At 40.2% G+C, this 24,478-nt stretch overlaps 1 protein-coding gene and 1 long non-coding RNA gene across 3 annotated transcripts in view; one reads left to right on the top strand and one right to left on the bottom strand.

Annotated features, from left to right (window-relative positions):
* The window catches only part of LEMD3 (LEM domain containing 3), an 83,795-nt gene extending 60,694 nt beyond the window's left edge, over positions 1–23,101 (top strand). For both annotated transcript variants that reach the window (XM_048835900.2, XM_048835899.2), the window contains 10 exons: positions 59–126; positions 3,398–3,477; positions 3,557–3,702; positions 6,846–6,947; positions 8,292–8,394; positions 14,039–14,217; positions 16,253–16,334; positions 20,335–20,440; positions 20,518–20,596; positions 20,846–23,101. In XM_048835900.2, the coding sequence (XP_048691857.1) occupies positions 59–126; positions 3,398–3,477; positions 3,557–3,702; positions 6,846–6,947; positions 8,292–8,394; positions 14,039–14,217; positions 16,253–16,334; positions 20,335–20,440; positions 20,518–20,596; positions 20,846–21,009 (1,109 nt within the window). In that variant the 3' untranslated portion in view covers positions 21,010–23,101. The remainder of the gene's footprint in view (positions 1–58; positions 127–3,397; positions 3,478–3,556; positions 3,703–6,845; positions 6,948–8,291; positions 8,395–14,038; positions 14,218–16,252; positions 16,335–20,334; positions 20,441–20,517; positions 20,597–20,845) is intronic.
* LOC142070602 (uncharacterized) overlaps positions 1–24,478 on the bottom strand; it is a 32,999-nt gene that overhangs the window by 7,948 nt on the left and 573 nt on the right. Inside the window, exon 2 of the long non-coding RNA XR_012666475.1 lies at positions 18,577–18,669. This is a non-coding gene — a long non-coding RNA (uncharacterized LOC142070602). The remainder of the gene's footprint in view (positions 1–18,576; positions 18,670–24,478) is intronic.

Genomic DNA, 24,478 nt, shown 5'->3' with positions numbered 1-24,478 from the left:
GTTTATATAACAAAGTAATAAATAGATTAAAATTTTTTAAAAAATTTAATTTTACCAGGAGATCATGACTGTGGCAACTCTATTCAGAGAAACCTTTCCGTCCAGGAGACAGCTGCATATTTAAAAGTAAGTGATCGGAAAAGGTATTTTTTTCATTAGTTTTATCTGTTAAGGTTTGTACAAATTAACATTACCATTTGTATTTAAAAAGCTGCTTTCACATGCAGTGTAGCAGTATAATTAAAATTTAACTACTTATTGCATATCTTTTTTTGTATTTCACTGGAAATGAACATATCTTTCACACACAGCCCTTATGGTTTTTATTTTTGGGGGAAAGGGAAAAGACTGTTTTATTAAACTGCAAAATTTCTTCTGTGAATGTGAGTGTAAATGTAGAAAGTAAAGGTGCTTGTTACATCCTTTAACCTTTTCCTGTTTCATGAAATGAGCCAGAAAACCCTAGGTGTCGTATATAGAATCTTAAGAGAACATAGATTTTAAAACTGAATGGAGACGTTGCTTTATAAGCACAAATTTTGCTGTAAGCTTGTGAATTACAAAAGTGTAAAAGGACAGGTCAGAATTCAGTAGACAGTAGCATTTTGCTATTCTGTGTCTTCATGCTGTTTTCAGCTGCGTGGATGCAGAGAAGAAGCAAGAATGATACTCTTTTCAGTGAGAGAGGATGGTCTCGAAGGATATGGCTACACTTGCAGATGTAGAGCACTTTGAGTTAAACCAGCCTTCGTAGCGTGCAGTAGGGAAAGCGCTGCAGTCTGTCCACTCTGACAGCTTCAAGTGCACTGGCATGGCCACATTTGTGGCATTTGTAGCGGCATTGGGAGCGGTGCATTATGGGCAGCTATCCGAGCATGCAGTTGACTGCAACGTGCTTTTCAAATGGGGGGTGGGGTGGAGTGTAATAGGGAGTGTGTTGTGTGTATGTGGGGGGAGAGAGAGTGGGTTTTTGGGGGCTGAAAGCATGTCAGCGTGCTGTCTTGTAAGTTCAGACAGCAACAGCCTCCCACTCCTCCACACCTCTCTTTCTCACACACAGCATTTCACAGTAATGGCTTGCTTTGTCTTGGAGCCGGGCATATCCGTATTCCTAGGCGAGTTCAAAACAATGAGAGGAGTGGCCACTTGATTTAAGGGGATTATGGGATGTTTCCAGAGGCTGATCAGAGTGCAGTAATGCAACACCTCATTCCCACTGACACCCCCGGGCATTTCAGCCACTACGCAACAAGCTTTAATCTTCTTGCTGAGGTGGAGTACCAGGAGCGCACTTGCGGTGGAGTCAGAGCACTCTACGTGCCTTGCCAGTGTGGACAGGGATCAGAGTAACAGCCATGTTAGTCTGTATTCGCAAAAAGAAAAGGAGTATTTGTGGCACCTTAGAGACTAACTAATTTATTTGAGCATAAGCTTTTGTGAGTTGCATCCGATGAAGTGAGCTGTAGCTCATGAAAGCTCATGCTCAAATAAATTGGTTCGTCTCTAAGGTGCCACAAGTACTCCTTTTCTTTTTGTGGACAGGGAGTGAGCTAGGGTGCCTGGGGCTGCTTTAATGTGCTCTAACTTGCAAGTGTAGCCAAGCCCTAAGTTTACCAGGTATGTACTAGCCAACAGCAGTAACAGCATGAGGCCCTTTGACAGGACTTAGAGGCAGTAGTCTCTTAGGAAACCCCACCTATATATGCATTCCCTAATAGAGAAGGGGAAGAGCATAAGAGTAGAGCTGGTTGAGAAATGGAATAATTTTGTGAACATTTTTGCAAAAAAATCCAACCCTCTTTCTTTTGAAGTGTCAAATCTGTATTTTTCAACCACCGCCATGAGAGAGAGTTCATATCAAAGTGACAGGTTTCAGAGTAACAGCCGTGTTAGTCTGTATTCGCAAAAAGAAAAGGAGTACTTGTGGCACCTTAGAGACTAACCAATTTATTTGAGCATGATCTTTCGTGAGCTACAGCTCACTTCATCGGATGCATATCAAAGTGATGCATTTGGAACCTTCTGAAAGGAGAGTTTTGTCTCACTCTTCCTTTTGCTCCCAATTGGGGCAAAAATACTATTAAGTTGCTACTCATTTTAATCTCTTTTTTAAAACCAAACAATATGGTATTTGGAGGTTTTTTTGTATTCTCATTTTAACAGCTAAACTAAATGTTGTTTACTTGGCAAAAATTACTTGTACTGTGAACAAAGGGACAATTTGAACAGCATCCCAAACATTAATGGGAAGGAGTGGAGGTGTTGCTGGTTGCACTTCTGAATGATGGGTGAAGACTGATAGCAACGTTCTGTATCTATTGGTATGCAGAGCTGGGCGTGACCTTTTGAGGGGGCTATAGAAAAAGGTGTTAACAGTAAAGGTAAGAGATAAAATGCACAGTAGAGGATTTTAGCAGAGAGGAAGTAAAGGCATTTGTTATGGTGATAAGATTTCAAATCTGTAAATGTGAGAGGCTGTAAATTGGTATACAAATTTGTCATTTTTAAATACAAGTTTCATTTACTCTTAACTCTTCCAGCCTGTAACTGGAATATAAATATAACATCTGATGTGCAGCACTTCACTAATTGTGTGCAGTGACAGAATTTTAAAGCAATGCAACACATTCAGCACATTAGAATCTACTCAGTGCTTTCATTCTTGGTGCGAAAATAAGTTCACACATTTAACTTTTGTCCTCCTAATTTTAGGACAATTTATATCAGTCTGATCCTTAGGTGATAGAATAAGACTTACTGTAAAATCTTTTTTCAATTTACATTTTTCAGGAAAGTAGTCCTTAAACTGTATTTCAGCTTCAGTCTGGTTGTGCAAAGGATATTTAAAGGTGAATTGTGGAGCTTACCTGCCAAAAAGTAATGAAGGCTTTCTCCTACAACAGATGATGTGAAATGATTTACAGCAGAAACATTAGTATGCTAGGAAAGGAAGGATTAATTAAAATTTTGATAGTATATTATACATTTAAAATTTAATTCATCTTTTGTTGCAGTTTATCTTCTAGGATAAATTCTATATATAGGTTCATATCTAGTTTTGGTTTTAATTTTGCAGAATGCTGAGCTCCCTCTAGTGACTAAATGGTAGACTATTGCTGAATGTTGTGATTCATGACTCCTTTAAAATTGAGAATGGCACACTTCTCAAGTATCTCTCAATTCAATGGATGTCATTCATTTTTAGTCCCAAAGTTACATATAATCTGCATATATTTGGTATCCCTTTGTGTGCGTTGTTGAAACTTTATATGAAAAATAATCAGTATTGGCTACTGATCCTTCTTATATGGTATTACATAAACCTATGTGTTAGTGTTACATTCTTTAATATACCAGAGTAAATCAATCTTTTACTTCTACTACTTGTTTTTGACAGAGTTTAGGTCCAGAGTATGAAAAAGTACTTAACACAGCGCTACAATGGATCATGAGTAGGGGGGAAGATGTTGGCATAAAGTAAGTGATTTTATTTCATAGGCTTTTATTTTCACAATAAGTTAATTTAGCCCTAACACTGTTAAATGTTTTTAAATAGGTGTATTGGTAATGACCCCAGTGAGGAATTAAATAATGTAACTGATGTGAAATACCTGGAATCTACTAGACCACAGATGTCTTTCAGATGTCGTTTTCGCCGTGCATTTATTACTGTAACTCACAGATTATCAATATTGCTTTTGGGTAAGTTGTTATTTAAATTCGTCCTATTAGTGGTTGTAATTTGCAATTAAGTGTGTGGGTGGGGACAGGGTCTAGCAATGTTTGCCTTCTAATTCTGTCTGTCATATTTCTTTGTCTGGAGTGAGTTGGCTCACAGTTTAATTGAAGTAATAAATTAATATGACTTGATTGTAATATCTGAAGTTTTTGGTACAAGTCATATACAATTACTTTTATAAACGTTTATAGGAAGAGGAAATTTTTTTTTATCCTTGGGGCACTGATTTCTTTAAACTAACAAAAATAATATAACCTTTACAAAACATTCTGTGTAGGTGTTGATGGAGGAGGGGAGATGAGACTGTCTACACGGAGAGGATAGAGTAGAAATTCCAGAGAACCTGTATATTATTTCTGTAGAAAGCACTGAAAATAAAACCTATCCTGTACAGTAGCACTTGTGTGAAGCTTGGTTAATTAAAGCTGTTACCTGTAGATCAGATATTCTTCAATCAACACCCCAATCACAACCAGGTTTGACTTAGGGGTAGAAAATTAGGTCTTTAACTTTTATCTTTCTGTATGGCGCACCAGTCACTGACTCAAGGTGCGATGCAATGATTAATGCATAAATAATACAGTCCCCTGTACAAACAAATTCACTGCCTAGTCAAGGTCATCCTAATTAAATATATCCCACAATAGAATAACTACAAGCTCACTTATCAACCCGTTGCATGCTCCTTATCAACAAATCTGGGCTATGACAGACTGATGCAGAACATGGGTTAGTGTAATGAATCATTAATAGAAAATGCCAGTCTGATGCCCTCCTGTTTAAACTGACAGGGCTCTTGCTCAGTTGTCACTGCTGATCTCATCAGGAGTAATTTTGCATGGAAAAGAGATTTTCTTAAGTAACTGAATCCCAGACTATATATGATTCAATAAGCCAAAATCAGAGCCTTGAACTCGGATGCAGACTACTAGGCACAATTTTAACATTTTTACTGTGAAATCCTGCTGAATGAGCAGCCCCTAACATTCTCTGACTTGACTGTATTGAACTTTGGATGGTATTGCTAATAATAAATAGCCTCTCAGATCCTTTGCTGAAAAGGGATGGAACTACTCAAGAGCCATAGACTGGTTCCTGTGTGGACTGCACATGAATCAAAAAAGATCTCATGGTCAGTGTATCAAAAATGGCTGGAAGAACCAAAAGAATTTCCTTCAGCACTGTTTCTTCATTGCTAAGAGATCATCAACCAGTGCAATGCCTGTCCCATACTAGGGTTAAGGGGAAGAGGAATCAAAACTCCAGAAACCATCAGAAATTACCATCCATGACCTTCTCACTAAACATTCCCCCCAAAATTTGATAAAGATCAATAAGAAGACTGTCCCCTTCAGGAGATGACTTCTTGAGCAGAGAATTCACAATTTCATCATTGAGAATAGTGTGGCACCTTGTTTTCCTTTCTTTCTCTCCTGCCCCTTAGCTCCTTTATGCACATGGGAAAGTTTGACAAGATTGTTAATGAACAGTAAGCTTAATTTCCTGACTGGTGAAGTCCAGTGGGGAAGAACCTGGGTCAAATTCTGACTTGAACATGTTATTTACAATAACTAGAATACCAGACATTTCTGTCTGGAACTGAAGCAGAGAAGGACTTGTCGGCTTGGCAGAATTTGATTCCCCCCTCCCCCCCCCCCATTTCGATATTTGTCAATGTTTGTTTATTTTTAACAATTTTTTATTTTTACAGTCGCTGGAAATAAAGGGGGTAGTACGGTTGGGGTTAGGTGTAGGGCAGTGGGGCTTCAGGGGGCTCCCAGCAATGGCAGCAAGGCTGCAGGGGATTCCTTGAATAGTTGAGGGTCCCAAGACACCAGAGCGCAAGGTGTGAGGGAGGCTTCAGTCCTGGTGGAGCAGACACCCCTGGCTGGTACCGCAAGGAGGATATCTTGGTTGCTGGGTGCTGCTGAACAGTTCCTTGTCTGGGGATGGCTCCCACACTCCTTACCTGGTGAGTGAGTTAGCGGGGTCATGACAGCAGAGCTGCAGAGGGCTGCCTGCACGGCTGCAGAGCCAGTGATGCCTGTTCCCTGCAAGTGTAAGGTATGGGCAAGGCTGTGGTCCTGGCATGGCAGAACAGACCACTGGCCAGGACTGGGAGGAGGAGGAGGAGGAGTCCCAGCTGCAGGGGCGGCCATCCCACTGCTGAATGGCTAGTGCCTGGGGATGGAGCCATTCAGCAGTGAGATGGCCTCCCTTGCTGCCTGGAACTCGTCATCCTGGCCAGGAGTCTCTGCTCTGCCCCATCAGGCCCTCAGGCTTCCCCACGCTTTGCGCCTGCAGGGATAGGCTGTTACTGGCCCACTGCAGCTCCACTGTCATGGGAGTGAGGGAGGTGGCCTGTGACAGTGGGGCTACAGAGGCTCCCTGCTCTGCTGCAGTACCAGGGACACCTGATCCATATAGGCACAAACTGTGGAGGCTGCACTCCTGCTAAGCCTAAAGATTTGTCACCTCTTTGGAGATACAAAGTTAGGATCAGAATGATTTTCAGCTGTAGAAATACATGCAATACTTCACAGCAAGGAACACTACTGAGTTGAAGCAGTCCAAGTTTGAGAAATGAGACTTTCCCATTTACAAACATCCTCCCTCTACTCCCAAACGCTTGCCTGTAGCCAACAGGGTAGAGTCCAAAAGCTGCAAAGCGTGTGCTTTTTAAAGTTCCACAGGCTGTCAAACTGAAGGTTTAGAGGGGATATTGGCTTATGTGAAACCTTACTATTTTCATCTGTCAAGATAATCCAAATTGTATTGTACTTCATCTCAGGGAAAATTAAATGGTCTTTAGTTTGCCAATAATAATAGCAAAATGTGATGCTCAGCAGAGGGAAACTGTCCTTTTAGTGATATCAATGAAGTATTTTTTAAAAAAATCTAATAACCCATTTCCTATTCAGCCCCCAAACTAGCTTCTATGCTGCTTTGTTGCAAAAATGCAAAACATTAACAGTAACGTGTAGTATGTACTTCTGATACATCAAGGCTTTTGCTGAATTTAACACACCAGCTAGTATGTGGTGCACATTTAAGAATAGCTAAAGTTCTAAGTATATCTAAAAGAATATTATGAATTTTAATGCAGGTATAGGGATGGTTTGGGGAGTCTTGAACTACATGAAATATCGCTGGACAAAAGAGGAAGAGGAGACCAGGCAGATGTATGATATGGTTGTAAAGATTATAGGTATGAATTTTTAAAATATACAACAAACACTGGTTTAGAAAACCTGTACACATTTTCAAAATGCTGATCCTTTCTGTATCAAGTGGCAAGTCAAATGCTCATCTTCTGCTTTTGTGTTTACTCTCTCCCGCATCTTCTGTTGCGAGTGCATTTCCTTCCCATGTTTCATTATTAGCGCAGTAGTTTAGGCATAATACCTATTCTGTATCCAGAAGTGCTAAACCACTTTAGCCTGTGCTTTAAACCCAAGCAAACCATTGGCATAAGGTGTTCGATTTATGAATACTATACATTCTTGCAATCCTGAAGATTTGTGGTATTACCTTAAATATAGCACAGTCAAAGTTATGCTAACTGAACAATCTATTCTTAAAAATGGAAATAGGGAAGGGTAGTGGATGGGTTATATAATGGTGACACAATGCTCTCCACATCCAATTTATTCTTGTAATTAAGCTAGATCTGGCCAACTTTCCTTTTAAAACTGATAAATTCAGTACTAAAGTAATCTTCAGTGGCTGTATACCAGTGAAAGAAGCCTTTTAACAGATCATTCCAAAACCAGACCAAATTTTATTTACTGAAGCTGAATATCCAGATTATCCCCTAAATATTAATTTACTACTTTTGAGGGACAGTATATACACGCAGTGTTGTTACTTGTTTAGGACAGTAGCTTCACTTTAAAACTGTCTTGATTTAGGACTTCCTGTAAACTACAGTGGTTGATCCAAATCCGAATGGGGTTGAAGGGCAAACATAATTATATATGATATACAATATTAATGTCCATATAACTCTACCACAATCATTTGTTTTAAAAATAACTTTGTTGGGGAGGGGATAGAGTAACATTCTATTCTTTAAAAAAAACAAAAAACCCCACTTCTGTCTAAAACTTTTTTTACATATAGTTAAAGATAACACTCAAGATTATTAAAACTCAGAACTGATTTATAGAGAATACCCCCTCCCCTTTATTCCAGGCTTATTTTTTTTACATTTGACAGCACTTTGTATACAGTCAGTTTTGCTTTTTTCCCTGTATATTCAGTTTCCCTGATTTGTCTTCCTTAGAGCTTTTTAAAAACCAAAAAGGCACGAAAGCTTATGCTCAAATATATTTGTTAGTCTCTAAGGTGCCACAAGTACTCCTTTTCTTTTTGCGAATACAGACTAACACGGCTGCTACTCTGAAACCTGAAAACTACCGATATTGGCAGGGGACTTGAAGCAGCTGTCTGTACCCAGAACTGCTTCTGATTCTTTATTTTTTTTTAAAGGTGACTAAATTTGAAGTTGACTCGTAACAGTGTAGCTAATTGTTGGTTGTGGTGTTCTCAGATGTTCTAAGAAGTCACAATGAGGCGTGTCAGGAGAACAAAGACTTGCAGCCATATATGCCTATTCCCCACGTGTGTGATTCCTTAATACCACCTCAGGACAGGTATGTTCAAATTATTCTGTTGAATTGCTTTAAAGGGCAGTATGTTGAGCTTACACATACATAAATGCCTTAGTCAATAAACTAAGCTACTGAATATTTCAAATGAGTAAATGAATCCATCTAGATTAAATTGCAGGCATAAGCGATGAAAACCTTAGTTCAAGCGCTGGTCCCTATGTGTATTTTACACATGGGTACACATGTGCATCATACACCTGGGATCAGAGAGATCTAGCAAGTAGTGTCCATTGGTCTGCACATCTCAGTTGTTTTCATCATGCTCTGAAGTGAGGGCATGAGGGGTGGTGCAGATCAATGCCTCTTCAATTCCTTCTTACCACCGCATGGCCAGAGTCAGAATCCTCTTTATCTAAAACTATCTTTGTCGGTCTTCTAATTTGAAAATATGTATATATTGTATATAGTTTAGTATTCTTAGAATTTTTAGACTTTATAGTTAGTTTAGTTCTCTCCACCTGAAAGAGTTCCTGCCCACAGAAAAGTACTATGCCCAGCACCCCAGGGTTAGAGCAGGGGCAGGAAATGCAGTTCTTTTTTCTCCATCAGCAGTGAACACCTGCACTGCCTTTACTGCCTTGGGGAGGTTCATATCACCACGAAGTGCAACATTTGTTGCTCTTTCGCTCCCTGAACCCATGAGGGATGAGAGCTGTTTGTGGAAACATCTCATGGAGAAAGCCATGAGACCTCAGTCTGACCGAGACTGGGGAGACCCCCCCCCCCCCAAGTGCTGTGGCCTCAGATGGTGAGTAGCAACCCTCTGAGCATGAATTCTGGAGCAGAGGGCAAAACCATTAAGCCTCTCATAAGAGTATGGGATATGAACATAAGCATAAGGACGTATCTCTATCTAGATCTTCCTCTGAGAGACAGGACACCTCTCTGTCCCTGTCCAAGTTGGTTGAGTGCTCATGGGTGAGTCTTAAAGAATTAAGTCTGCTTAAATCTTCCAATCAAGAAGGGAAGGTGCAATGGAAGAAGGATCCATTGCTTCCAGCTCTGGTTCCGACTCCAACTTTCAAAGGTCAAAAATCAGCACCTGCCAGCTTCAACTAGAAATTCCATGTTGGATTCCCATTCAACATACTCCAGGAAGGATCTGCTGAGCCCATCTCCTGAGATGCACTGGATCTGTCAATCTGGCCTCCAGAACTCTGAACTCCAGGATGGACTGAGATCTTTATGTCACCGGAGGATATGTTTGACTTATCCTACCCATAATCTTCTCTTCTCTTTCTTGTCCCATTCTCCACGGGACATTTCAATACCAGAAGAAACCACCTTGAGGAGAAAGGGTCTTTCCTGTACCCTGTCCACAAGCTGGAACATACCAACGGCACGACAGGTGGAACTTGAACCTGTCTTTTCATCAGATGAGTCTGATGTTCTGGATGAACCTTCACTCCCTCGGAGGGAGATGAGTCTACACAGAACTTCTTCAAGGTCTTGGAGCCACCCTCCTCCCAGGTATTATGACCCAGGGGACTGTTGACACCCAGTGCCTTGAAGCACTCCCCATTCAATCAGCCTTCATTTTGGCCCTTCTGGGGTCTGTACACTAGACATCCCAGATCTGGACAAGAATCACACTTGGCCCTCTTCCCCTGGCTAGTGCCACTGGCCCCATTGGAGTAAGCAAAGGAGGAAATTGAGCTGTATCGCTAGTGCTGACAGTTCCATTGGGCATGTCATCCTCCTGACTAGATGAGGCAGTCTCTACATCATCCCCATCTCTGTCTGATGACCACAGGCAATACCAGGAGCTCTTGCAGAGAGTGGCAGCTGAGCTCAAGATCTGTCCTGAGGAGATCAGTGACATGCAGTGTAGACTCCTGGACATTCTACAACCTTTTGGCCCTAGCAGGGTGGCCTTCTCAGTAAACAAGGCCATTATAGTACCTGCTAGGGCAATATGACACATCTCAGCCTTCTGTGCCCCCACACCAGAAAGGGCTGAAAATTGTTACTTTGTACCAGCTGAAGGAGCAGAGTTCTGTTTACCCGTCCAGTTGCTTGGTGGTGCAGGGAGCCACAGAAAGATCCAGGCTGCATCACTGCATGACAACTCTGATACAAGGTCACTAAATGCCTTGTCCTTCTAGAGAGGAAGGTATTTTCATCTAGCAGCTTTCAGTTCAGAACTGCTAACTTAAGAGGCTCTGTTAGCAAAATATGATTTCACAAATTATTCTGAACGTGTGGAATTCAGGACAGACTTCTCCAGGAGGACAGGACTCGGGTCTAAGCCTTCATCAATGAAGCAAACTGGTGGCTAAGACTGCTCCAAACAGCAGTGGATGCAGCTGATACTAGGTCCAGAGCTACTGCTATAGTCCTGCAAATCTGTGAATATCCACTATTTTGGATTGATACGGGTACAAATTCTTGTATCCACACAGGGCTCTAGCTGTTGCCACACTATAGTCATGAGGCAAGAGTCCTGGCTTCATGCTTCAAGGTTCTCCAGGGAGGTCCAGAATACCCCTGAGAACCTCCCCTTTAGTGAGTCCGATGCCTTCATTGAAAGGAGATGAGTTGATTTACTCACTTAAGTTGTTCTAGAGTCCTTAACGCTCCCTGAGCATTTACATCCTAGCCCCAAAGAGAGAACACCACAAGCAGGTTTATAAGCCTGAACCTTTTCCCTCAGTCCTTTTTAAACCAGTGCTCTTACTAACTACTATGTAAGTGCTAGAGGGTACAAAAACTCAAATTTGTGGCTTTCTCCACCTCAGCTGCCACCACTCAACCCCACTCACCATCCATAGGTTACTTTTGACAGGATACTTGAGAACTGCATTCCTCTATTGATGCCACCTTTCATTCCCCCCCCCCCCCAAAACCAAACAAACAAACAAACAAAAAAACAACTTTTGGTGGCTACCTTGCTCATTTCACTCGCAACCGGAGGGCAACAAGAGTGGCCAAGTGGGTGCTGGAGAGGATTCAGTCTGGCTTTGCAATCAAGTTTGTCACCTCACCACCAGAAACCCCTTCCTGACCCCTTTTTTCCAGGGCCACTCTCACAAGGAGATCCTCCATTCAGAGGTGGACTCTTCTTCAGTGAGAAGCTATAGAATACATGCCACCTCAGCATTGAGAGACAGTGTTCTACTCCCCATATTTCTTCCCGCCCAAGGAAAACGGAGGTTGGAGATCAATTCTCGGTCTATGCCAACTGAGTGTCTTTATTCAAAAATCAGAATTTTGTACGGTCACATTGGCATTCATAATCCCCTTTGAAGAGGGCACATGGATTGTGGCTCTTGATGTGAAAGATGTCTACTTTTATGTGGACATTTGCCTGTCCCACAGAAGTTTCCTGGTAAACCAAGAGCACTACCAATTCAAAGTGCTCCTGTTCAGCCTAGCTACAGCACCCAGGATCTTCACAGAGGTCTTCTCAGTGAGGTTGGCCTGGATGACTACACCATCTGTCCGTATCTGGATGATTGGCTCTTGACTGGCAGATCCAGAATGGATGTTCAGTTGGTGTCCCTATTCCTACATTGTCTGTTATCTTCTTAGGGAATCTGTGTTAATATAGAAAAGTCCTGGCTTGGCTGTGGTCTGCTTACTAACCCTACAGACACAACATGAATACTAGAGTATGATTCCTGCCAAGGTCACAGCTTGTCTTGTTGGACAAACCCAGAACAAGTATGTGTGGGAGTCCTTTCCTTATCCATCCGCCTGGTGCGACCATTTTCATGGCCACATCCCTCATAGGTGGTGGAAGCAACAGCTCTGGGCCAAGGCTGCAGGGGCGATGTCTTTCATCTACCATGGATGGACCACCTCAGGTATGCCTTTCCTTCCATCCGAATGATACTACAAATTCTACAAAAGATTCACCATGACAAAGCTCGGGTTATTCTCATTGTGTCCAACTGGCTCAGATAACTTCTGAAAATGTCAACCTGACCTCCCATCAACATCCAACCCTTTACGGATCTCCTGTCTCGAGAACAGTGGGGCCAGATATCCCAACCCAGGCTCTTCTCATTTCATAGCCTCGTATTTGGATGGGCATTAGACATAGAACATTCATGTTTGGAGACTATTCAATCTATTCTCAAAGCAGAAAGGATTGCACCAGAAAATGCTGGCTGACCTATGGAGATGTTTCTCCTCCTGGACACAACAGAGCCAACTATCCACAGAAATCATGGGAATTGTTGTTACTCTAGACTACCTACTCATGGACTTTGAGACTGTTAGTTTGCTGCTGGTCTACCTTGAAGCAATCATTGCTTTTCATCCTCCAGTTAAGAGCTATCCTGTTTTCACTCATCCAACTACAATCAGATTTCTGAAAGGCCTCATCAGGACCTTTCTACTGGTGGTAAAACCAACCCTGCACTTGGATCTTCATCTTGTTCTTTCAGAACTTACCAGACTTCCCTTTTAATCATTTTGCTACCTGCTCCATGTCCTACCTCTCTATGAAAAAGTTGTCTTCCTAGCCACCGTCATGTCAGCCAAAAGAGCAAGTGAACTGGGAGTGCTTATGGCAGTATACCATAGTTTTCATAACGAGGTTTTTCTTTGCCTTCACCGAAAATTTATCCCTAAGGTAATTTCTGAGTTTCACATGAATCAGCTTACTTACTGGTATTTTTTTTTCCAAACCTCATGCTTCTGATGAGGAGAGAAGATTTCACTCTCTTGATGATTTAACTGGGAATTGGTCCTGCTTTGAGCAGGGGGTTGGACTAGATGACCTTCTGGGGTCCCTTCCAACCCTTATATTCTATGATTCTATGATTCTATGTACAATGGGCTTTAGTGTTCTGCCATTGGAGAACAAAATCAATTAGGAAAATACCTAGATAACTTGTTCCTTTAGCAGAGTGATTAAAAGGACAAGCATTATTTGCTCAGAGACTCTGAGTGGATCTCTGGCTGCATCATTCATTATCAACTGGTGCATGTGCCTCCCCAGAGCGGTGAGTGCCCGCTCCACTAGAACACAAGTGACTTCTACAGCATCTCTTCAAGACATATTTATACTGGACCTATGTAGGGCAAGAGGTCTCTCCATACTTTCGTGAAACAGGCATTGGTCCAGACATCTTCGCAGATGCAGCTGTGGGGTCAGCAATATTACAGACATCTATAACAACTGCATCCTTGCACTCCCTCCACTGCTGTTTAATTGCTTACCAGTCACATATTTGTGGAATACACATAGGGACCAGCACTCGAAGAAGAAATGGAGATTACTTACCTTTTACTGGAGGTTCTTTGAGAGTTGTGTTCCTATCTGTATTCCACTACCTGCCCTGCTTACCCTCCTGCTGCAGATCATCACTGGATTCTCAGTAAGAAGGAACTGGGGAGGCATCGGTCTGCACCGCCCTCCTCTGTTCAGAGCGTGAGAAGAAATGCGCATGTGTGGGCCAACGGACACTACTTGCTAGAAATCTTTGATCATAGGTGCCTGGTGCACATGCTTATCCATGTGTGGAATACAGATAGGGACCACATATCTCAAAGAACCTCCAGTTACAAGTAAGTAACCTCCATATTTCTTTTAATTAGAAATTACTGTATTTGGATGCATAATGTATTTTTGTTATAATATTAAAATTATAATTCTTGTTCTTGCTCTAAATTGAAGGAAAAAAATGAAGAAGGTCTGGAATAGAGCTGTTGACTTCCTTGCTGCAAATGAATCTAGAGTTCGCACAGAGACACGACGAATAGGTGGCGCTGATGACTTGGTTTGGAGATGGATACAGCCATCTGCAGCATGTGACAAAATTTTAGTTATACCATCTAAAGTATGGCAAGGCCAAGGTATAGTTATATTATTAAATGTAACTTATATTTTGCATTCTACACTTAACATTTATTCTTGCATCTCCTAATGAGGCTAATCTGTCATTTGAAAAGGAAGAATTTGATTTTTCTAATCTATTTAAATGTAAATTGCAGTTATTGTCTGAAAAAGTGACAATATAAAAATAGCACTTTCCTATTCAATAGACTAGCTCCTCTATACTTAGCATCTCATCTGTTTACTTCAGTGCCAGGTATAAACTTTTCTGTTAGTGCTGCAATGGCCATACAGCAGAGCCCGCAGAGTAGTCAGACAGAAAGTGAGCTATTTTCTGGCTCCTGTATTATCAACAAAAATAACTGCGCGTCATTTACGGGGTCAGATTCTGACTTTCATTACCCTTGTGCCAGCTTATTGGAAACAGTGGTATACAGGTGCAAGGGCAGCGTTGGGCCTCCAGAACACTTATTGCTGTCATTGTGCACAGGTCAGGAAAAAGAAGCATGACTTCCGTTTCAGGTGGAGCCTGAAAGAGTGGCATTCAAATAAATAAATCCTCTTATTTGTAAACTCTGTAGTGGGGAAGTTGCATACAAAAATATGTATCCATGATAAGTTGTTTTTAGCATTTCAGAGGGGAACTGCTCTTCTTAGAAAATATATAGGATGTTTTTGCCACCACGTCTCCTAGTTCTGTCTGGCACAACCATCCGTTTGCTTTAATGTAGAAGGGGAAGTCAGAAATTAAACTTCCCATGGTTTTGTTCCCCTGAAACTTGATAGGGATGTCACTTCAGGCACACCTTGCCTGAGAGGGGAAAGGGGAGCTGCGCGCTGGGGGTGGGAGGGTGACTGGGGCAGGGTGGGGGAAGGGGGAGCCGTGCTCGGGGCAGGATGGGGAAACCACCAGTACTTCTCTCTGCTGGAGCCTTTCCTGAATGCTCTTGCTGGCTCCAGCTGCTGCTCTTTCCACCTCCTGGTGGCGGAGGCAGATTACTGCAGGTAACCGGACTTTTAATGTCCGGTTAGCATTGCTAACGGGACACTACCAGGTTCCCTTTTCGAGCAGACTTCTTGGTAGAAAACCAGATACCCAGCAGCCCTAAATGGAATGCCCTCCTTGAATTAATTTGTGAGGCTACTAACAAATCCTCCAGATTTTTACTTAAAACACTCTGACTGTAACACCTTCAAGAAAGAGTTAACCATTGACAGATTGTGTAGAAATGGGATAGTTTGTCTTTCTTCAGAAACCCTTTCAGATATAGAACCATCAAGTTGTGCAGTAGCTAATCTATGTAACCACATTTTTATTTTCACTGTTCTCATCCTTCTCTTCTTTGTAAACTTGGTGTGGTTTTTGTTTTTAAAATTAGATTGTAAATTTTTTGTCTTAAGGACCATTTCTACCAGTTCCTAATACATAGTGTCCCCATCCTGATGGTGGGCCTTCATATGTCACTCCAATATAAAGAATTAATAATGGAAATATTTTTATACTGAAACATCATCTGTCCCTATTTCTTAATAGATTCTTATGAATTATAGAATACCCAAAGGATAGTATAAATGATAAGTTCATCATAAAATTACATCCTTATAAACATATTGGCAGGTCATAATTATAACTGAATAATTACTGCATAAATCCTTGTCAAATTTAAACTAGTTAGCAAGAACTTAGATTTCTGTTTTTACTTACAGATAGTGCATGCAATTTCTGCATTAGTTATAGCATACAACTTTTTAGCTATCTGGAATTTGTTTACCATCCAGTGTACTGGCCGGAATATCAAAACTAATATCTTTAAACCTAGCAATTATGAATCTGAAAAAATAAAAGTATCTGTTGTTTTTCTCAATATTATTAGTGTCTTTATGGGAACATTGTAATTTGTTGAAATTTTTTTCCTTCATATTGTGGAAGGAAGATATTCTTACTCTTAAGTTCAAGGCAACAAAAGGATTAAATGTAAAGATAAGATGCTTGTAAACTGGATAGTATTGTATTCATTACTTAGTAAACTATTAAATCTGTTTTTTTCCTTGTAGCATTTCATCTAGATAGAAGAAATTCGCCACCAAACAGTTTGACACCATGTCTAAAGATTCGCAATATGTTTGATCCCGTCATGTAAGTAAATGTGGTCGTACCCCAGGTGCTATTTCTAATGTGCCTTAGGACAGGGTGGAAAACTTTCATTCTTCAAATCCCTCCTGAAAATGCATGATATCTCAAAAACTTCAACCCCGATACTTTGGTCAGAGAAATAGTATCGTATATAAGCAAAAAATTAACATTCAGGATGTGTGCCTTACCAGCCAAAGTGACTAGAGACTCTTTTTGCTTTTTTACCTCACCCTCCCTTTCCTCTTGCTTTTTGGTGTTAGTATTCTGCGGACCACTTCCTCAACAATAGTGTGGTCGTCAGTCATCTGCTGTCCAAATACACTGTCACTCTGGCCCTCTCCTGTTTGGCTGTAAAAATGTTTGATTTTCTGAAGCACCAAAAAAGACACTGGAGCTTCTGTGGCTTACATGCAACAGACTGCATTGGCTGTAAAATTAAGAATACAGTCTTAAAGTTGCCCAATTTGGATTTAGAATGTTAAACATTGGGGTGTTTTCCATTCCCTTGGGTCTTGATCACCAGCCCAGTCGGGGGAATCTCATCAGAGCATATGATGACAAAGCCACCTTGGTTGGAAGTACAAAATGTTGTTCCCACAGAGCACTTAGTGCTTCAGTAGGAACCTTTGCCCAGGGAACCAATTTTTAACACAGGAGGATCCATCTGCTCCTGTTAACATCTTTTCCTCCTCGCTTAATGACTTCATGATCCTGGACACTTCCTCTTCAGTTGCAGATGATTGTCTCATTAGGAACTTCTGAGAAGAATGGTTGCAGCTTTGGACATAAAAGCTGAGCTTGTACAAGAAAACACCACAAGCTTTTGGACTTGCTCTTCTGCCCCTGTGAGGATAGCCCCTCCCTATTAACAAGGCTCTTCTAGAGCCAGTAAAGACCTTATGGCATATGCCAGCCTCCTTAGCTCCTACAGCTAGGCACACGGACAAACATTCAAGTGTTTTTATTCCCATACCACCCTGAACTCTTTGGTAATTGTCACTACGAATGAGAGATCACGTCGGGGAGACTTAAATCAACTCCCAAAGAAAAAGAGCCCAAAAGACTTGACTTAAATGGGAGAAAATTTTTTATTCTGCCTCCTCTCTGAAGATGTATATAGTAAATTAGCAGGCACTGTTAGCTAAACTTGACTGTAACCTCAGACGCAATGTTGTCCACGTTTTCTGAGAAACTACCAGAGGATGCAAAGGAAGAATTTAAGGCTTTCTTTGCAGAAGATTGCATGGTGACTAAGATGTCATTCCAGTCTGCACTTCATGTGGCTGATGCTTCTTGTAGAGTGAGTGCCTCTGCAGTAACTCTGAGGAGAGTTTCCTGGTTACAGAACTCAGGAATAGCTATGAACTGTCAACAAATGATATAAGATATTCTATTTGGCAGTTTTGTCTTTGTTTTCAGATATAAACTGATGAGACCTTACATTCTTTTAAAGACTTTCAAAGCAACAGTTTTTGCTTATTAGTGTTTGATACTCCAGCCCCCAAGAGGTGCCTGTACAGACCGCTAACTGTAGCACAACACAAGCATCTCATTCTCAGTTGGCTGTCGGGAGGCATGCCATTTGATTCCTCCTTTGAGGATAACTCTACAGTTGCCAGCAGCAGCCAGTCCTCCTTCCTCCCACCCAACCCCAGGTTGAAAACAGATGATCACATTTCCTCAGTGCTTGCGAATCTATAACGACAGACAAATGGATCCTAAGCACTGAGAGATTGGGGTATTCTCTCTAGTTTCTGTCCACCTCCTTCTCCACCTAGCTATTCCATCCTTTCTCAGGGACCCATCTCACAAGTCAGTGCTTGTTCAAAAAGTTCAGACACTTCATCCTAGGAGTCATAGGAGAAGTTCTCTTTCAACATTGGGGAAAGGGGTATTATTTACAATACTTTGATTCCCAAGTCTGTGGAGGGGGGTTGTCTGAGACCCATTCTAGTTCTTGGAAATCTCAACAAGTCCATCAAGTATGTAAGAGTTCCCTTGGCCTCCCTAACATCGATTATTTTTTCCCAAGATTGCAACTGTGTTTGCTGCCCTTCATCTCAAGGAAGTTTGCTTACATGTGGCAATCTTGCCAAGTCACAGGAAACTTCTAAGTTCTGTGGTAGCTCAACAACATTATCAGAATACGTTATTCCCCTTTGGTCTGTCATTGGTGCCACAAGTATTCAGCTGGAGTATGGCTGTGTCATACCTAAGGAGGAAAGGAATTCATGTCTTCCCTTACCTGTATGATTGGTTACTTCAAAGCAGATCTGAACATCATGTTCTTCATGACATCCATTTCATCCTTCGTTTCTTTGACAGTCTGAGACTTACACTGAACAAGGGGATATCCGCGTTAGTTCCAACGTAGAAAATCAAGTTCATTGGGACCCTACTTGAGTCAATGAAGTTGACTGAAATCTCTCCTAAGGGAGAAACTCAGACTATTGTCCAGCTGTGTAAGTGTCTCATGTCATGCCCCACCACCACAGTCTGAGCTTGCCACACGGCCTCCTGTACTTACGTGACCCAACATGTTATGTGACCAAACATGTTCTCTCGGGGGGCTACAGCAAAACTATTGATGAAACAGAAATCCCTTTGACAAGTGGGTCCGTGTACTTCCTATGTTCCTAGTGTCTTTAGAACAGTGAGTGGATCAGAACAGAATATGTAGGGATGTGTCATATTCTCATCCCCTTTCATCCAAGACATTCATTACAATGCATAATGCATCCCTGATAGGATGGGGGTGCTCAGCTAGAAGGTTTGTGAACCCAATAATTATGGACAGACAATGAAGGGTCAATTCATAATCAATATCCTCAAACAATTTTCAAGGCTTGCTGCACTCCACCCCCCCCCCCACACATCAAGGGCTTGTTGGTCTAGATACTATCCACTCAGCTTTGTCAAAACCAGTGAAACAGACTTTTGCATGAAAAGGAACACATTGTTCCCAGAACCTGTTGGCCAGTCATCTCAGCAGGAAACTTTCCAAAAATCATGAGTGGTCTCTGAAGAACAGTGTGCTCAGAACTCTTTCAGGTCTGGAATATTTCATTCGTTGACCTCTGTGCAATAAAAGACGAAATGCCATCATTCTGTTTGCAAGTGGGTGACAGCCCAGGCTCATTTACTGACACTTCTCTCCTACAGTGGAGGCAGAGTTTCCTGTACACATTCTTCATTTCAGCCCCCTGCATTCTGTTCATACCACAGGTGATCCTCAAGTTGACAGAAGACCATGCTAGATAATGCTTAAAGCTCCAGCATGGTTGAGACAATGCTGGTTCTTGGACCTTCACAGCCTCCTGATTCAACCTCCATCAACTCTCTGCCTCTTCTTCAGACCTGTTGTCCCAGAAGCACAGGCAGATATTGCATGCAGACATGAACAGCCTGCACCTTATGGTGTAAAGGTTAATTCAGGTGGAGGAAGACTGCTCAATGGCAATTCAGGAGGTATTGCTTAATAGCAGAAAGTAATCCACTACACCTGCTTATTTAGACAAGTGGAAGCAGCTTTCAATCTGGTCCACACTCCAGGGCATACTTCTATCAGAAACTAGGATTCAAGACATTTTGGAGTACCCGCTACACCTCAGATCTTTGGGCCTTTCCCTAAGCTCCCTGAGAGTTTACTTAGTAGCAATCTTGGCAATTCTCCCTCCAGTTCAGGAAACATCCATTTTTTAAAAAATCTGATCGTTTTCTAGATTTTTAAAAGGGATTGTTTTACTCTTTCCCCCGGTAAAGAATGCATTGCCATGTTGGGACCTTAACATTTTATTAGCTACTTTAATTGGCCATCCAAGGTGCACATTCCAAGGGTTAATGTTACTACATATTAATATCATATTAACATACTTTGCATGTTCCTTTAAGCATTGCTTTGTTTAAAAAAAAAAATTAACCAGAATCAGACTTCTTAATAGAAATGTAAAAAAGTGTTTATGCAGACTCTTTCATTATATCTTCTCTTAATTGTTTTACTTAGGGAAATTGGTGACCACTGGCATTTGGCAATTCAAGAAGCAATCTTGGAAAAATGCAGCGATAATGATGGAATTGTTCATATAGCTGTGGACAAAAATTCACGTGAGGTAAATGCATTTCCTGTATTCCCGTTATATGTTTTGGCTTGTTGGTCTTACAGCTTAATTTTTTTTTCTCACCACAGGGTTGTGTATATGTCAAGTGTCTGTCTCCGGAATATGCTGGAAAGGCTTTTAAAGCATTACATGGCTCTTGGTTTGATGGTAAGAAGTTTAGGGGTTATAAATTGAGGAGAAATGCAGCTACTGTCATTTTTAGCTAGCACTGTAAGATGACTTCTAACTAAAATATTAAGCAATAGCAAAATACATTGACTTTTTTCGTAGGTATGAATTATCTGGCAATTTGTTGATTACATCAGTGCATTGAAGTATTTATCTAACTTGAAGTATATTTATCTGTTAAACTAAATGTAATGGTCTAAACTAGTAATTGGTTGTATTTTACTGCAGGAAAGCTGGTAACGGTAAAATACCTGCGGCTGGATCGATATCATCATCGCTTTCCCCAGGCTCTTACTTGCAACACACCCTTGAAGCCATCAAACAAACACATGAACTCAATGTCACATCTTCGTCTACGGACAGGCACAACTAACTCTCAGGGAAGCTCCTGAGAAGACTTTCTACAACTACTAGGACTGTTACTTGCAGCAGGAAAATTCCTGTTTGGCTGCCGTCTTCCTTTTTTAGTGCTTTTTGTATGTAATATTTTCATTGATTAAATAAAAGTCTGAACGTTCCAGAAATCTTGTTTCCAAAGGGACTTAGCAATGAGGCAGTAATGCTAAGTGGACAAAAACAGTTGCTTCAGGAAGTTTTGGAGCTTGAGTAAACCAATGCATTTAATTTTTGCATGAAGAACACTGAATTTATTAAACATTTTCAGATGTGGTGGCTGTAATTTTTTTGCACCAAGAAGTGTTTTGATAACAATCCAAAAGCATGGAGAAAAGACGACTTCCTGTATTTCCATAGTTTCCTGTGTAATAATCTTGTGGATATTTTGTAACACACACCTACAGTTCCTGATGGCAAATAAGTAAAGAAGTTAATTTTTCAGTCTAATCTTAGGTTTCTGTTGCTCTAAAGGATTCATTTGCTCCAGCTGGGGTATGGGAAAATTAATTTGGCTTTAGTGGTTGCATATAAGTGTGAGGGAAACAGAAACTGAATGCAGATATACTGGTTTTTGTACATAAGTGTAAATGCTGGTGGTGGCAAAAGTAGTCGTGTTCTGTGAGGATGTCTGCATTAAAGCAGTGAATAAGCTTCCTATTTTATTCATAACCTAATGTTTTTTATAATGTTGGCTGTACCATCACATAAACGTCAAACAGCCGCACACCTTAAAATATTAGATACAAGTTAAATATCTTTTATAGTTTTTATATTGAAATATCTGACTATGATTTTGTGTGAAAGGTCTGATACCAATTGTAGTGGATTCAAATTTATGTGAGCAATAAAGAAGCAATTGGCAGATACTGAAAAAATATTTTGTGAAAAGCTGTATTTATTACAAATACCAGGACTGTGACAAAGTACTATTGGGATTAAGTAACTTTCCTAATATATTTATAACTTTAAATAAGTTTTAATTAACCAGTTACATGTAAAATTAACAAAGGTGCATATTTTTTGCAACAAAATTTTGGTTCATGAGAGCTAGAAATATAAATGTACAAGTGAGTTACTTTATTTCAATGTTAAATTTATGTATTAACATTTATTCACTCTTAGTAACTACAGAATTGTTGCTGAGAAGTTTCATTGCATATCTAAGACTATTGGCTGCACTGATCCCTTGTTTACACCACATAATTTTGTCTATAATTATCCAGCTAAATATTGCATAGGTGGTGAGACTGGAAGTGTACCAGTTAAAATAAATTTAATAAAACTCACTTTAATTCTTTTGTAGATATGGTGGATTTGCAGCATGAACTTGCACAAATAATGCATGTTTTTCTTATGGTTCATTAAACATGATGCACACTATTCTGCAACAGAAAATCCTTTTGTGCCTTACCTTGTGCTTTTGAGGGCACCATGTTTATTATTGGAGGGTTTGTTATCTGAAAATTTTTTAATTCTCAGTTTTACGTCTCAGATGCTAATGAATTAGTATATATAATGTATATAATCTGCCATGCAAATTTCTACTCATGAGGGACAAGTACATATTTTTGATGAGTGAGTAGATTTTTATGTCAGGTCTGGTAGATTTTCGTGAGTTTTACTATATGTACATATACATATATGTATATGTATAATATACATGTATATGTATAATATATGTATATAAACTGATTTTGCTGTATTTGATGTGCATCATAGTGATTTGTTGACCTGCTCTTAGTGACCCCATCTTGTGACCTGTTGCAAGAGTGAATGTAAAAATAGTTGTGGCATTTTAAAAGGTCACCTTTTGATGCAGATGCATCATTTTCTTGCTTCTAAAATATATTTCTTGTAAACACTGTACATTTTATTATTGTAATATGTACTATTATGCATCTTATTTTACCTAAAACTGTTAAGTTGACCAATATCCCTCCCTGCAAGACAGAGGGGAATGTGTATAATATCTGGACGTTTGAGAAAAATCAGATATTTGATGTAATTTGTCACCTGTCCTGTAAAAACAAACAAACAAAAACACACACACAAACAAAACTCTAATTAAAGGTTTATTAGGGGTTTTTATATGTGTCTCAACTTTTCGATCTTCAGAAGTCTCTTTGATTTGTATATTTGTCTGCATTTGGTGAATGGGTGAGAGAGAAGAGCTTCGTACTAAAACTATTTAAAGTTTTAACAAAAGCTCATGTTCTCAAGATACAAGTTTTAGGGTATGCTCTAGAGCTGATTTAATACATACTTTAACTCCACTGAAGACCAATCTTGAGCTGAGAGATCACTGACATTGAGCATGGGAGTGTGGGAGTGTATTTTATTTTTGTAATATATTTTAAGGCCAGAAGGGAACTTTATGATTACCTAATCTGACCTGCATAACACAGATCCAAGAATCTCACCCACAAATGTCAGCAGCATCAAGCTCATAACTTCTGTTTTGAAATATAGCAAATTTGTAGACTCCATCATATCTCTAGGTAGATTTCCATGATTGATTAGTCACTCTTAAACTGCACCTTTTATTTCTACTGTGAATTGGTCTAGCTTCAGCTTCCAACCATTAGATCTCATTATACTTTTTCTGGTAGATAACTCTACTGTGACAAATATTTTTCCCATGCCATTTCTTGTGGACTGTGACCAAGTCACCTCTTAATCGTTTATTTGATTAAAGTATTGTATGTTTTCCACAAACGTTAGACTGCAATAAATGCCTATTCCTGGAGACTAGAATGTTTCATAGGTGCCTGAAAGTCTAAAAGCTGTGTTACTGTACTAGGGAAATTGTAACCTGCATATTTTGAAATATCAAAAGGTGAGCCCACTAGTGCGATGAAGAAATTCCCTAAAGATTTTGGGTTAAAATACAAGAGTGAGTTTGAGCAGGAGAAGGTGACAAACAGCTCAATCAGAAAAGTCTTAAAAACAGTTCAAAGTTGGAAATATTTTTAATATTTCCTGGTTTCTTCTATGCTGCTATTAAGTTTTTTCTATTTTGGAAACATGGGCACAGATTTCTTTGGAAACATCTATCTTTTGTTAAATCATCTGGTTTTCTAGAACAGTTTCTTTAGCTATGTTGTAATTCTGGTTTCTACATTTAGCCATTTACCATTACAAAAGGAGCAAATACATCTTGTCTTTATGGGCTGGAGAACAGTAAAGAAAAAAGTTAATTCCAGAAGCACATCTGCTGTCTGATCCTTGCTGCTAAATATTATACACAGTATTTGACATATAAAAGACCATGATGAACCCTCTGCTATTGTTTCTATGCTGGGTAATGACACCACTTTACTTTGTGATAAAATTCTTAAATAGCTACCATTTTTTCTGTGGCTGGGTATGGGGGTAGCTGTTAAAGCTAGCACACCTGGGCTACTAATCTTCAGATGTTCATAAAGCTGTACTCAAGGCTTTTAAGACACTTGACACAATAGTGGT

The sequence above is a fragment of the Caretta caretta genome, chromosome 1 (genome assembly GCF_965140235.1).
Source record: "Caretta caretta isolate rCarCar2 chromosome 1, rCarCar1.hap1, whole genome shotgun sequence".
NCBI lineage: Eukaryota > Metazoa > Chordata > Testudines > Cheloniidae > Caretta > Caretta caretta.
The sequence above is the reverse complement of the archived record's forward strand: the minus strand, read 5'-3'. Positions and strand labels throughout refer to the sequence as shown.